The sequence below is a fragment of the Petaurus breviceps genome, unplaced genomic scaffold (genome assembly GCF_028583685.1).
Source record: "Petaurus breviceps papuanus isolate PSGF00001 unplaced genomic scaffold, PetGlider_PUasm1.0 183, whole genome shotgun sequence".
Classification (NCBI taxonomy): Eukaryota; Metazoa; Chordata; class Mammalia; order Diprotodontia; family Petauridae; genus Petaurus; species Petaurus breviceps.
Genome location: NW_027185791.1, coordinates 4,116,229 through 4,131,578, shown reverse-complemented (window position 1 = coordinate 4,131,578; position 15,350 = coordinate 4,116,229). Strand labels below are relative to the sequence as shown.

General features: G+C 42.1%; 1 protein-coding gene across 2 annotated transcripts in view; it reads left to right on the top strand.

The window, feature by feature from the left end:
• SNX2 (sorting nexin 2) overlaps window positions 1-15,350 on the top strand; it is a 370,668-nt gene that overhangs the window by 291,766 nt on the left and 63,552 nt on the right. Inside the window, exon 2 of one of the 2 annotated variants that reach the window (XM_069087818.1) lies at window positions 10,495-10,628. In XM_069087818.1, coding sequence (XP_068943919.1) covers window positions 10,521-10,628 — 108 coding nt within the window. In that variant the 5' untranslated portion in view covers window positions 10,495-10,520. Of the gene's footprint in view, window positions 1-10,431; window positions 10,629-15,350 lie in introns of those variants that run through there. The other variant, XM_069087817.1, reaches the window with a different exon arrangement.

Here is a 15,350-nt window from a genome sequence, read left to right as displayed (position 1 = left end):
GCATGCTATATAGTCCAGGCTATCTAGCTTAAGAGGTCAGCAGCCTTTCAAAAGTGCTATGCTCAGTTTTCTGCCCTTCTGGATAAGAACAGATTTGTCACATTCTGTCTGAAGCGTCTCAGGAGAGCAATATTTGTTCCAATCATAATTCCTGACATTCAGGAACTGGGGAAAGGGAGGAGTGGGAATCTTGGTGCTGTCATTGAAGATGTGTAATCTGCAATAATTGCAAATAAAGGAGATAAAGTATGGTAGTGGCAGCAAACCCATATGTCAGTAAAAATCAACTCGTGCCATTTTTGACCTTAGATAATTATGGACTTTAGAAGTAAAAAAAAAAAACACCAAAAAACCTTACATACTGTCTGAGATCCCTTCATTGTCCAAATGTGAAAACTGAACTTAAGTGACTTACCCACTATTAGGTAGGTAATAAGTAGCAGAAATGGCGTTCTAACTGAACTCATTTGACTCTAAATCCACTGCTTTTATTGAGAAGTTGAAGATGTCAAATGATAACAGATGGCAACAGATTATTTAGATATTTAATTCAGTCTAGAGCTTGCTAGAATGGAACTAGGTGGTGCAGTAAATAGAGTGTTGGGTCTGAAGTCAAGAAGACCTGAGTCCAAAACCAATCTTTGACATTTACTAGCTATTTACTCTCTGGGCAAGTCATTTAACCCTATGCGCCTCAGTTTCCTTATCTGTAAAATGAACTGGAGAAGGAAACAGCAAGCCTTTCCAGTATTTTTGCCAAGAAAGCACCAAATGGGATCACAAAGAGCCAAACACAATTGAACAACAGAGAAAAAAAAACTTGATGCTAGACTAATTTTGCCTAATAACAGTCATGATGATACCCCATTTCTTCAAAAGAGGATACTGTAGACAGTTTCTGTCACCAGAAATCAAACCACCTTTGGTACTCCTTGGTGCTCCAAGCTGGGAAGGAGTTCCCAATAGGGAGGGAGTTGCCCAATGACCAATATATACGCCACTGGCATTAATTTGAATGGATTTTATCATTCCAGATTATAGTGAGCAAAGGGCTACACTGGTTCTGATTTTGCTGTTACCCATGTCAGTGCCCACACTTCTGAGGCCAGTGTCTACTTCCCACTCTAGGATAAGACTGTTCGATGCCACTGAAGTCCATGTCACTGTGAGATTTTTAGCTGTAACTTTAGAATCTAGGAAAGCCAGGAGGTGGAGACAAGGATGCAGAGATTTCCAGGCATGGGGGTAGCCAACAGAAACACACAGAGCTGAGAGACAGAGCATCATGTATGAGGAACACCAAAGGGCAGTATGACTATATCATAGGACATGTGGAAGGAAGAAAGTATATGAAAACTAGAAATACAGTAAGGGGCCAACTACTCCCTCTCTCAGGAAATTCAGCATCCTACATTTTTGACTTAATGGTGGTTTTTAAAGAGAGTGGATTTATGGCATCTCTCCCACCCAGGTGAGTTGTGGAGCATTTCATCCCCTTTGCTTAACACCAGAGAAAAAAAGACCAAATCATCCAATGAGTGCCTTTTGTAAGCCTTCTCAGATCTGATTCATCAAATAGTCCAACAAAAAAAAAGGCTTTTCTTCCATTGTTAAGGGGTTCAGAAACCATCAGAATGCCAGGAGAAGTTTTCATTTGAGGAACTGGGTTTTTCCACTGCATGGCATCACACCTTTTGAGATGTAGACTTCCAAGCCTCTTCCATGTGGGCTGGAGAGAGGCTAACTAAGCACGCTGAGTATACCCTGAGCATGGGGCTCATTTTGACTAGGCCACCATCAATTAAGAAAAAATTAGCCTAACCAACATGGAGCAGGGCCTAGGCAAAATTGCCCCCATCACAATATCATACTAAATAACAATAGCTAGCATTTATATGATGCTTTAAGGTTTCCAAAGTACTTTACAAATATTATCTCATTATTTAGTACAGCCTTCTTCTTCCTCAATTGCTCTAGGAATCCATATCTTGATCCCTTTTTCCAAGCATGAGTCAGTACCCACAGTCAAAAAAGATATTAATATCTATAAAATACAGAGAGAGGGAGTCAAAAAACACACATCTGGGAAACCATTTGGAAAATAAAGTCATATCCCATGTCACATTCTTAGAATCACCCAAGTAGTATTGATGAAAAGGTGAACCCAGAGATAAGACTATGAAAGGTAGCATCAAATGTTGCAGAAACATGGCTAAAATGTCCAACCTTAGTATTACTGCCAATAAAGTAGCAATTGTCCAATTCCCTGGGCTTCCCCAGGATTATCGGAAAAGCTAGTTAGCTAGCGATTCAATAGTGTTTTAAGCTTTTCAAAGCATTGTACGTATGTTAATATGGTTTAATCCTCACAACAATCCTGGGAGGTAGGTACTATTAATATCCCTACTTTATAGATGATCCCTACTTTATTGAGACAATCAGAAGTTAAGTGACTTACCTAGGTTCACACACCTACTAAATGTCTGAGGCTGGATTTTAATTCAGTTCTTTCTAACTCCAGACTCAGTATTGTATCTGTTCACCTACCTGTTCCCCCTTTCCTCGTGGCTAAGGTGGACCTGGAATGCTTCTAATTTTCTTTCTTGTAAAGTAGGGAAAAGCATCCTATCTATTTTTTCTGTTTCTCATGTTGCATTCAATGAAAAGATATCGTTAACACCAGGGAAATCTATTACCCTAATAATGACTTGGCATTAAATTTTAAATACTGAGAACCTTCCATCATGAACACAAATTAAGGATGGGGGACAAAGTAGCACCAAATATTCTTCCGGTTGGCTTTGGCTTTAATTCTATTCTCCTAAGGCCCTTAGGAAGCTGCCAGGGTAGACAAAACGATTTTAAAAAGCCCCTTGACGTGAAATTTAATAGAAGCAGAACCATGGTGAACACGATACTAAGAGTTAGTGTCACTAGAAGGTCAATAGATCCAACTCTTAGCAGTTTCTTACATGGGGAAAAAAAAACTACTCAGAAAATCATTAACGGACGGTGGATCCTTGAGCCTAGTACTAGCTCTCTGGATCCTGAGAGAGCTAGCCACGGCCTCTGCCTGGTCCACAGGCAACTCTTAGACTCCCACTTAGGGTTTCCACTTTGCAAACAAAGTAGTTTCTCATCACCACGAGTTGTTTCCCAGGAATCAACTGCTCATACCTCATGCTTGAGGACAATGCACATTTGCAAGTTTAGGCAGGAGCCACAAAAATGTAAAATGCCAACTAAGAGTATATATAAGTCCAAAAAACATTCCTACTACAAATCCTGACTTGGCTCTTCACATCAAGGAAAAAAGGGTATCACAAAATGATCCCACTTATGGTGCCAAATGTTTTAAAGCCTTTTCCCAAAAAGAGTCAGAGTTACTCTTGGGGTTCATAAAAAGAAACTTAGCAAAGAAGATTGATCAGATCTTTATATTCGTACTGCTTATTCACATTTACATATTTACATTCAAATTTACATATTCTTAATCATATTTCCATTTAGTGGCAACACTTTTTAAATTGAGGGATCTATGAAAAAAATAACTGCTGGTACCCAGGGGAAAAGAAACAGACTACATGCTTTAAACTTAGAAATTTAAGAGATTTAAGGAAGGATATCCTTGGAGCCATAGAAATCTCTAGGCAGGTGGAGATGGGGCGTTCTGTGCCTATGTCTTGAGATCCGTGAAACTAAGACCCTAGCCCAGTCCTACTTTGTTACAGTTCTAGAGAGACTGATATCACTGAAAAGGCCTATGGGTAGCATAGGTATTACTAACCTGGAAAAGCTATGGGTAAATTTGTTCCACTGGAAAAGAATGCTGTCTCTAGAAAAAAAACAAAAAGAAAAGAACTTACACGGTTTGCCATACTTGTAACTAAAATGTTCTGATCACTATTTGATACTACCTTGATAACCAACTCCTGACTTTCTACTTTCATTTCCCAGCATTATATTACTCCACTATTTATGAACTAACTCTGCAACCCCCAATTTTGCTTTTGTCTCTTCAACCCAGTTGTAAGATTATAAACTGGTCAGACATGTTCTACTTGGTTATTAATACCTGGTGGCACATTCATGATCTAATTCTTCCTTTGTGTACCCGAGTAATAATTAAGCTAGCACTTAGATAGCACTTTCAGGCTGCAAAATGCTTCATGCATGTAATGCTGCCTCCTTTGGTCCTCACAACAACCCTGTGAAGAAGGTGTTATTATTACCATTTTTTGGAGGAGGAAATTGAGGTTATGAGAAATTGTGTGACTTGACCAGGAGTCACACATCTATTGAGTGTCTGAGGCAAGATTTGAACTCAGATTTTCCTAAATCTAAGTCCAATACTTTATCCACTGCACCACCTCACTACTAAATAAAAGTAATAAAAATGCCTTGGCTAAACTTAAAAAAAATCAGAATACTGAATTATTTATTTGACAACTACAAATCTGAGTCAGATGGAATACTGTTTTCTGCCTCTGAGAAGCTTGGTCAGGACACTGTTCTAGACCTGATCTAATTCTAGCCAATTTAGTAGTTCAGGATCAGGACTGGAGCACAGTGACACAATTGTGGACCATAAAATATTTAACAAAGAGAAATTTACTCAACCATAAAAGGACCAATAAGTATACAACATTAATACAAGAAGACAAGGTTCCCATCTGTCTCTGGCAATGCCCAATCAGAGAAGAAAGATGACTTCCACAGTAGTGGGATTTCTGTCAAGCATGAGAAGTCTCAATTTCTCATAAACTGGCCTTTTTAATCAGATAGCCAGAAAGCCAATTTAATGGTTCAAGCCCTAGTCCCTTGTACCATTCATATCTTGAGGACAGTTTCCTTGCCACTTGGAAGAGAAGTCAGATCCAACCTATGTAAAATATATGCCATTTCTACTACATTCTTCCCTTTAGTGACAAAATCTTACAAGTAATTAAGGGACCTTTCATCACTTAAATGGCCCTACGGCTAGCATGAGACAACCCAGATCACGAGAATGTGAAAAACTTTGCACAGGAAGCACTAGAGGGTGAGCATAGTCTAGATAAAAGAAAAATAAATACAGAAAGAAAACAAACAACACAACATCATCTTGAGAGATCACAGTCCATAAAGTAGGGGTGATATCAGGTGCAGTTAATAGCAGATCTCTCAATGTAAATAAAGTTCTCATGGTAAGCAGGAGCAGCATCAGAAATACCATCCTGTCTGGCTGGCAACTCTCAGTCTCAGCCACCATTTTCCATCATAGAACACGATCATCTGCCACAAGATAGCTAAGAACCTCTCATACACAGCCTGTCCCAGGGCCTGAGTTGGTACTGTAACTTGCCTTGTACTATCACTTTACTCACTGGTTAACTAGCCAGCACTTCTCCCATACTGTTAAGAAACAAAACACCTCCCTTAAATTCTACTCATTTCCACACAAATTCCACAACAGATGCTCTATCTGAACCATCACAGGGGACAGAAATCATGAAAATTGAGAGGGGACCCAAACCATTTTCTCGGGGTACATGGAGCCATCTAAAAGGGCAGAGCCCTTAAGATTCAGGTTTTACATAAAGGAAAGAATAAGGAAGAACCAGAGAGAGATAACCTCAACTATTTCTAAAAGCAATCCATATTGAGTAAACTTTGCTAGAGGCCAAATTCAAGGAAGCCCTGGACCTTTCTAGAAAGCCTTTCCTCAGGATTAGGGTGGCACCAATTCATCATGGAAACAACTTCTGGGAGGTGGGACATCCAATCCCAATAGTCAAAGCCATGATGACAGAGCTATCATTTAGCAAGGACAAACCTTGTCCTATGCCTTCATCAGAATCACAGCCTGTCCACAAACCCCACCAGCAGTACTCCTCACTGCTGGCTCGACAACACTGAACATTTTGCTGAGGCTGTACGTTCTTTTGAAGTTTACAACATAATTGTTTATATCTTCCATGTTGCTCCCTCTTTGGTCCCTGCATCACTGCCATCTCTGCTAGGACTCACGTTGCTGCTCACTCTGTTAGCCCTTACACTGATACTAATACCAAGTTCTAGTTATCTGCTGTGCTGACCAGCATCAACAGCTTTTCCCAGATTATAGAACTATCTGAATTTTCTCCATCCACTGTATCCCTCCAAATTTAACAATGTAGGCTGGACCCTGGATTTTCTTAGGATTGATCTCCTTATTCCTTATGTGGGTCACAATCCAGTCTAAGACTTCTGCTGCTATAGCCTTGATTGGTCTGGTCAACATTATGTGCCATCAGTGGTAAATATTAGTGCCCTTAGGAAGTGAGACGTCTTTCTCTGCCCAAAAGACTGTGGCAAAATGAGGGAAGAGCCCAAATGGCCCTGGGGAAAGACATCAAAGGTAGAATTAACTCCTTCCTGGATGAAAGAAAACTGTTCCTGATTAGTCTTAACCACAAGAATAGAAAAAAAAAATACTGAAGAGATCAATAACTTTATTCAGTACTGAGCTGTCTGATCTACCGTGTTTCCCCGATAATAAGACACTGCCTTATTAATTTTTTTGGACAGAAAAACACCAGAGGGCTTATTTTCAGGGGAGGGCTTATTTTCAGGGGAGGACTTATTTTAATGAACATTGACAGCAATTTTAATAAACAGGTAAATGTGAACAAAAAAATGTACCTTTATTCATTCAATAAGCAAATCACTGGGGAAGAACAGGATGACGCACTCACTGCTGCAGCTCTGATTGGATGCAGCTCGGAGCACGGTGTGTGTTTCACGGTGGGGGGAGGTGCATACAGAGGGTACTGTAATGTAGCGTGTAGCGCAGGGGATCACCTTCACTACTGTAGCAATCTCAATAGGGCTTATTTTCGGGGGAGGGCTTATTTTAGAGGAATCTTACACAGTAAGGGGAGGGCTTATTTTCGGGATAGGTCTTATTATCGGGGAAACACGGTACCACACTGACAAGGTCAGGAGTGGTCAAAGTAATTGGCATGAAATCTTTGTCCGATTTCCTATTGTCCTCTCTAAGCCACGTGGTGCCATCTTCCACACTGGGTTCACAGCGTTATTGTAAGAGCCAGTGTAGTGAAGAATTCGTGCATCCTTCAACACCATAATCAAGGAGGAAATAGTTTTCACACCTCCCAGGACCTGATGTTGACATTACATAAAAGAGGTTCAGACAGCTCCAAAAGATTCATTTGACCTCATCCACCATAAAGGGCATTGAGTTGCCATAAGCACATACACAGGTACCAAGTTCCAAGAAGTCATAATACATATCCATTCCTACAATATAATCACACTGATTAGCCATAACTGTGACCCAGATGAGAGAGTTTTTTAATCTATTTTCACTTGAACAAGGATGCACTTTCACTTAGTGGTTTGCCTGATGAGCCCACTGAAACTGGGATGTCCTTAAGGACCTATTGGGGTTCCTCTGTCATGATAGTAACCTGGCTACTAGCATACAACTCCCCCCTCCTTTTTCAAACCATAGTGACTCAGGTTTATGGTCTCCCAGACCCTCAATGTCTGATAATTAGCATGGCCCAAGTGACAGGGGAACATTGTCCACCGACCTAGGGGGGCTCAACCCAGGATGCCCTCAAATCTAAATACAGAGCTTTGAATGGCTCAGAACAATCAAATAAAGCACTGAGCCTGGACAAGATCTGAGTTCAAATTCTGCCACAGTCACTTCCTTGCTGTGTGACCCTGAACAAATCACTTCATCTTTGTTTGACTCAGTTTCTTTAACTGTAAAATAGGGATCATAGTACCTACCTCACAAGGTTTTGTGAGGATCTATTGAGATGGTATTTTAAAGTGCTTAACGCAGTGCCAAGCACATATTAAGCACTAAACTAACGCTTACTCTCCCTCTCTTTTCCTTTTCCTACATATCCAATATAGTTTTGTTAGCACCCCCATAAGCTGGTGATGGTTTGTCTCCTTATCTCATGTTTCAAAAGCCACATCTATCACAGGATACTAAGAATACCAATAATTCACTTTCTTTTTTTTCATATTGACAATCACTTTTCATAAAAAGCTAACAAAAGTCAGGGAGTATTGACTCATATAATACCTTTTCTCCTTCTGTCAAGCTCCTTAAACACCCTCCCCCTGACTCTCTCCATTAATTCAATGTGGTCAGTGGGGGTCCCTCCTTATTCCATTGAGAGTGCTCTACACATGTAGTCAGAAGTATGGCAATCAATGAATGCCAGACCCCTGTATTTGACCATCCAATTGTCCGTGTTATTCTTCCTCCAAATTGTTATTCCCCCACTTTAACCACAAGACAACCACGAGATCATTCTGTTAACTAAACAAATGTTCTAGGCCAGATGTAATTCCTATCAATCTAATAATTCAGGTTCGGGATTGAAATGCAATAAATAATTGTGGGCCATAAAATATTTAACTAAGAGAAGTTTACTCAACAACATATCAATAAGTATACAACAATGATTCAGAGATTCCTCTGTCTCCAAACGCGTTATAACAGTACCAGCCAATCAGAGAGTTACAGTGACTCTCTTGGCAGGGGGAATTTCATCAAGCCTAAGTCCTGACTCTTCATAGGCAGGGCCCTATATACCCCAGGTCACCAGAAAGCTAGGACTACCTTCCTCCCCCTTTGAAGAGAAATCAGCCCAGGCTATGTAAAATGGTTACTGCTCCCACCAGAGAGGTCTTCTATCACCAGCACCTGGGTCCTACCCTAGGTATAGAGAGACCTTTTGAAATTTATAAATACAGGCTTAGTGAAGGTTGGACTCTTGCCTAAGCTGCCTGAATTGATTTTTTTTTTCGAAAGGGCAAAAGTAAAAAGCTTTTCTCCTTGTATTCAACATATGAAAGTTGGCCTAGATTGGAATAGGGAGAACTTTCACAAGGAATCTAAAGAGAAAAAAGGCCAATATAGCTGCCTATGCATATATTTTCCAAAAAACTATATATATATATATATATCAACTCTTAAGTCCTTCCTAAACTCTGAGGTTTCTTCATTTCTTTCCAGGTCCCACTTCCAATCCAAAAAATAGATAAATAAAAGATTAATAAAGTAGAAAATACGAATTTCGACTCATTCCCTACCTAAGGTTGGCATTTGCAACCACAAAAAAATCCTACTAGCAAATGCACCCTTATTTACACTGGACATTACAGAAAGCATTGTAGCAGTGAAAATTTTGTTGGCTCATTCACAGGGATTAATGTGCAATAAGGCTATAAAGTTAGGGTTGGGATCAGGTTGTGAAGAGATTTAAATGAAATGGAGGAGAATATATTTTATCCCTAATGGTAGCCACTGGAGTTTATTGAGTTGGAAGCACATGGGCAGATTTGTCTTTTAGAAACATCGGTTGGGCAACTGTGTGGAGGTGTGGGGTCGTAGAGGGGGCAGCCTTGAGGCAGAAGACCAAGTAGGAGGCTATTTCTGCAGTTCAGACTAGAAGCAAGAAGGCTGTGAACTAGGGTTGGTGGCTTCGGGAGGAGGAAGAAAGGGACAGATCTAAGAGACAGATCCGCGGGCCACTCCCCACAGTTAAAGTGGGTGCTGTGGGTGACGATCGCCTTGCAGAGGAGACCGAGAAGGAGCTGTGATAAAAGCAGGGAAATGTGCCCAGAGATGACTGTGCAATGGAACCAGACGAGTTTGCAGTAGGAGAGAAGAGTTAAGCATCTCGGGTGGTGCAGAGAGACCTAGACAGATGCTAAGCGAGGAAAGACCGTCCCATTCCGCAATGCACAGGTCAATGGAGATAATGAGGCCCAGAGCAAGATGGAAGAAGTGAAAGCCATGAGTGAACAATGCTTCTTCAAGTTCTGCTGAAGAAGGGCAGCAGCGCGCGGTTCTGGAGAGTCACTGTCTCGCTTCAGCATCTTCTGTGGCTCCCTAGGGTCTTGGGAATAAAAGCCAACCTCCCCTGCTTCCGATGTGAAGGGCTGCACCGTCTGCTTCCATGCCTACCTTTCCCTTCTCTTTCCCTTTACTCTCTTTTATGCACCGTTATTGCCTAGCCAAGCTGGCCTCCACGCTGCCCTCTCTCCTGCGCACTCCATTTCTACCTTTGCACTGGCTCTGCGGCGCGCTCCCTCCTAAACTTGGAGGCTTCTTCATTTCTTTCAAGGTCCCCCTTCCAATCCACAAAATAGATAAGTAAAAGATTAACACAGCAGAAAATACGAGCCTTGGTTTTCAGGAATCTGCTACGACTCTCATACCCACTCATTCTATACCTAAGCCCCATGGACTCCCTCAGGTCAGCAGCTACTACGGGAAGGGAAGGAGGGAGCAGGGACGAGGGGGCGGAGCCAAGGTGGGGAAGGAGGGGCTGTGCTCTAGCACGCAGGCGCAGGCCGGGGGAGGCGGGCAGAGGAGGCCGGGAGAGCGTGGTCACGAGGCTGGTGGGGGTGGGGGGTGGGCGGGGGACCCGGTAGCTGGAGCGCTGGCGAGGTGTGCTCACGTGACGGGGCTGCGAGGCTGAGCTCGCGCAGTTGGATGGACGAAGATGGCGGCCGAGAGAGAGCCTCCTCCGCTGGGGGACGGGAAGCAAGCGGACTTTGAAGAACTGGAGGATGGGGAGGACCTGTTCACCAGCACTGTCTCCACCCTAGAGGTGAGACCTGCCCGCCGGCGGCGCTTAGGCCCGGGTCTCTCTCCCGTCTCCCCCTCACTCCCTTCTCTCACTCTCTCTCGACCTCCCCCGCCCCACTCCGGAACCCCCACCGACTCCACCTGTCAAGCCCCTTCCCCCCGGGCTCCGGTCCTCGGGACCCGGCTAGGAGCGGCGGGCACTGCGGCCGAGCCCTCCGCCCGCTTCCCGGGCCCGGGACCTGACAGATCCCCGCCCTCTCGCGCCCCGCCGGCCTGACCCTGGGGGTGTCGTGTGTGCGCCCCGGCACGCGCCCCCTCGGTCCGGATGAGGGGGTGTGGCGAAGTGGGGCTGAGCCGGGGCCGGGGTCCGGGCGCCCGCCTTTGCCCGGCAGGGTCCGTAGCGGGTGAGTGCCCGCGCTGCCAGCCTTTGCTTGGGCTGCTGCGCTTGTGAGGCGGCCCGTTCTGGCTGTGTGAGCGCCCCAGCCTTTCGGAACTGTGCAGGTCCGGGACCGCAGCCTCACCTGCTCGGTCCCGCCCCGAGTCAGCGCCGGGGCCCTCGGCCTCTGTTTTGCGTTATCAGCTGCCTTGTCCAGCTGTGGGTTCCTGTTTTTGTTAAAGGAAACACCCTGAATGAACTTAACTGTAGCTGCCAGTATATCTAGTTGTCAAGTGACGTGGGGTATGTGCAGAGTGTATGAGTTCGAGTCTGTCCTGTGCAGCACATTGGCTTATGGGACTCTGGGCAAGTCCCTGAGCCTTCTCAGTGCCTCGGACGACTAACTGTGCTTTAAAGGGTGCAGATCTGCGTTGGTGGAATGACCGATATTCTGGGCCTGTCACTTCTGGACAGTTTTCTAAGATCAAGCAGCAAATAAAGAGAAATCCCAGGCCACATTCATTCATACACTCTCTCCCCCCGTCTCTGTCTCTCTTTCTCTCTCTCTCTCTCTCTGTCTGTCTCATATCTCTCGAGTTTTTTTTTTATGATTTTTTTTCCTTTGTCTGAATTTTGGAATTTTCCAGTAAAGGATTTTATTATAAATATTTTTAGGGTGTTTACCTAAAGTTAATTGCAAAGTATGGTAAAATCTAAATCTCCTGAAACCTCTAAATAATCAAGTTGTTTATTTTTTTTCAGTGAGTCATTTTTAGGAGAAAGACGAAAGATAAGAAAAGATTAATTATCAGAAATTTAGTCCAAACCCCTCATACACACACCTTCTAGGGAAGATACTGAAGTTGATACACATTCATTCTAGTGTTTTAACATCTTCTGCAACTACTATGTCATCACATAGTGAGAACTGATGGCACTGCAAGATCCTGAATTATAAAGGAAGAATATATTCACCCTGATTACTTTCTAAGATATAAAATCTATATACAGAAAGAAAGAGTTTTCTGATTTAGCTAAATTAAGCAGAAGATACTGGGCCTTAAGTCAGCCCATTCACTAAATATTTTGGTTAGCAAGATTTTGTTCTACCTGAGTAAAAGAAACTATGTAAATTGATGCTTACACTAGATGCAGCTCCATGGTTTAGTTGATGGAGTGCTTGGCTGGGGGTCAGAAAAGACCTGAATTCATGTGTTATCACTGACACTTATTACGCATGTGACCCTGGGCAAATCACTTAACTTCTCTTTGCCTTCATCCACTGGAGAAAGAAATGGCAAACCACTCCAGGATCTTTACCAAGAAACCCCCATGGACAGCATGGTCCACAGGGTCACAAAGAATGGACATAACTGAACAACAAAAACTAGTGTTTGCATAGATTTGTGTATTTCAGCATATATTTTTTTTAAAACATATTGGTCTTTTTCAAGAGAGTGTATAGATGTTTGGTTATGTGTACTCTGGCCATTCTGAGTGAAATTTTCAAATGATGTTGCTTTTATCTTTTCAGCAAAATCAGTTAACATGCATTTACTTAAGTGCCTTCTATGTGCCAGGTACTGTATTGTTGGGGATACCAAGACAAAAATGAAAGTCCCTCCCTTTCGGAAGCTTACATTCTCTTGGAGGAGACAACATGTACATAAATTATACAAAGGCAATACTAGGTAAATTTGGTGTTTGTAGAACACTAGCAGTTAGAGAGGAACTAAGAAAGATTCCGTATAGAAGGTGGCACTTGAGTAGAATTTTTAAGTAAATAGGGAATTCTAAGAGGCAGAGGTGAGTTAAGGGTTCATTTCAGGCATGGGGAAAGCCAGTGGAAAGCTATGGAGATGTGAATTGGAGTCTTGTGGGAAGAACAGTAAGAAGGCTTGTTTAACTAAAGTCCAGGGTGGGGAACCTTTTCGGCCTCACGGCCAATTGTGGCCTTCTAGACCCTTGGGTTTGGCCTTTTGACTGAGTCCAAATTTTATAGAAGAAATCCTTTTATTAATGGAATTTGTTCTCTGAAGTTTAGATTCAGTCAAAGGGCTGCACTTGAAAATCTAGAGGGCCACACATGGCCTCAAGGCTTCAGGTTTTCTACCCCTGGGCTAAACTATTGAAATCTAGAACAGGAGTAATGTGTAATGAGATGGAAAAACAAGCATTCAAAACAAGGGAAAGGAATTTATATTTGATCCCAAAGACTGTAGGGATCTTTGGGAGTTTATTGAATAGAGTGATACAGTGTGGTACTTTAGGAAAATCAGTTTTGCAGCTCTGTGGAGAGTGAATGGGCAGGGGTACCAACTTGAGACTAAGGGAAGCCAATTAAGAGGCTCTTGCAAGCTAAAGGTGATTAGGACCTGAACTAGGAAAGTGGTTTTGTGATTAAATGAATGGGAAAAATGTTGTAGAGGTAGAAACATCTAGATTTGGCAGCTGATTGGATAAAAAAACAGCAGCAGAAATATAATAATAACAATAAGCTAGCATTATATAGTCCCTGCTATGTGTTTGACATTATGAACAACCCAGGGAATTAGGTGCTATGATTACCCCCATTTTACATATAAATGATATTTTTATGTAAATACATATAAATGCTAGTTATTATTAAGTTTTTAAATTGTGTTCATTTTTTTTGTTGTTGAATATACACCCGCTTTATTAACTAAATGGATTAACAGTAGCTTCTTTTTAATTTGAATTAAATAAAAATCATGTAAGTGAGACAGATGGTTGAACACAGATACAAATTTACACACCAATAGCTTTGTGAAGAAATATATCAAATACAACCAAAAAATAGGCATGGATAAAGTGAAGGGGAGTGATTAAGAGGGAGGCCAATACCGGAGAAGTAATAGTCATAAACCAAAACAACCTTGGCTGATCCCAAAAGAGAGAATAAAGGGAGAAAAAAAGATGAAAATCAAAGAATTAGAAACCAAGGGAGTGCCTATCTGAGAATGCCTGGATAAATTGTGGTATGTGAATGTTATGCAGAGTAAAGTCATTAGAGCCAGAACACTTGATACAGTGACCACATCTGATATTATGTACATTCTGCCCAAGTAGGCCCCTTCCTATCTGTTGTGAGTTGGAACCTTTTTTTTTTTTTAATTATTGGTTTATTTTCTGTGACCATCACTGGTTTTTCAGTTACTCAAAAGTTTGGTTTACTCTTGTCGTTCAGTCTTTTCAGTCCTGTCCAATTCTTTATGACCCCATTTGGGGTTTTCTTGGCAGAAATACTAGAGTGGTTTGCCATTTTCTTCTCCAGTTTATTACAGATGAGGAAACTAAGGCAGCTAGTGTTAAGTGACTTGCCCATAGTCACACAGCTAGTGAGTATCTGAAGGCTGATTTTAATTCAGGTCTTCCTGACTCTAGGCCCATCTCTCTGTCCACTGGGCCACCTAGCTGCCCTTGGTTTACTTTTACTGGTCTTTTAGTCTAATTGTTGTAACTGCTTCAGATTATACAAATCTTTTCATTTTTCTCTGAATTTCTCACATTCACCGTTTTTTAAACACATGAGTCTGTGGTCTCATCCATTTGAAAGTTCCCTGCAAAGATTCATGTTGCAAATTATCTACACCTGCTTATTGTGTGTGACTCTTGTCTGCGTCCTCCCATCAGATCCCCACACAGGAGATCCCCAGTATGCTGAAGACCTTCCTTGGTTTCTTTTTAAAATCATGAACTTAACAAATATCCCTCTGAAGAGTATTTCCATAAACAAAGCAGAACACAAAAAGAGTATTGCATAGGAAACCATGAATCTCCGTTATCTAATGCTCGCCTTTTAAAATTACACATTAAATTCGACCTACTAAAAAAACCATAGCATCCTTTGTGCTTCTCTGCTCCCACCACCTCCAGTCCCCAAACCTTCTCTGTGCAATTTAAAAAATACTTCAGTGGCCCTCTATTTTCTTGAGGCTGTTATGGAGTTATTCTCCTAAGTCATATTTCCGGGTATCTCTGAATCTGTTATCATTTTACAAGTAGCCTGTATTTTCTTGTGTTTACTTATGTCTGTCAGCTTAGTTCCTCAATTGGGACTTTGTGCAGTTTCCATCTATCTCCTGCTTCATTTTTGGGTGGCATGGCCAACCCTGTTTGGTTTTAATCTGGGTCATCTGGGTTTCTCATCTTGACTTCTACTCCCAAGGTTTGCCCTTTCTGTATCTTTGAGGTTCTAAGCACTGAATCTTCTGTCAAGTCAACAAATATTTATTAAATGCCCACTATGTGCCAAGTGCTGTGCTGAGTGCTAGTAATACAAATAGGGGAAAGGAAGGAAGGAAGAAAGGAAGTGAGGAAGGAAGGAAGGAAGGGAGGGAGGGAGGG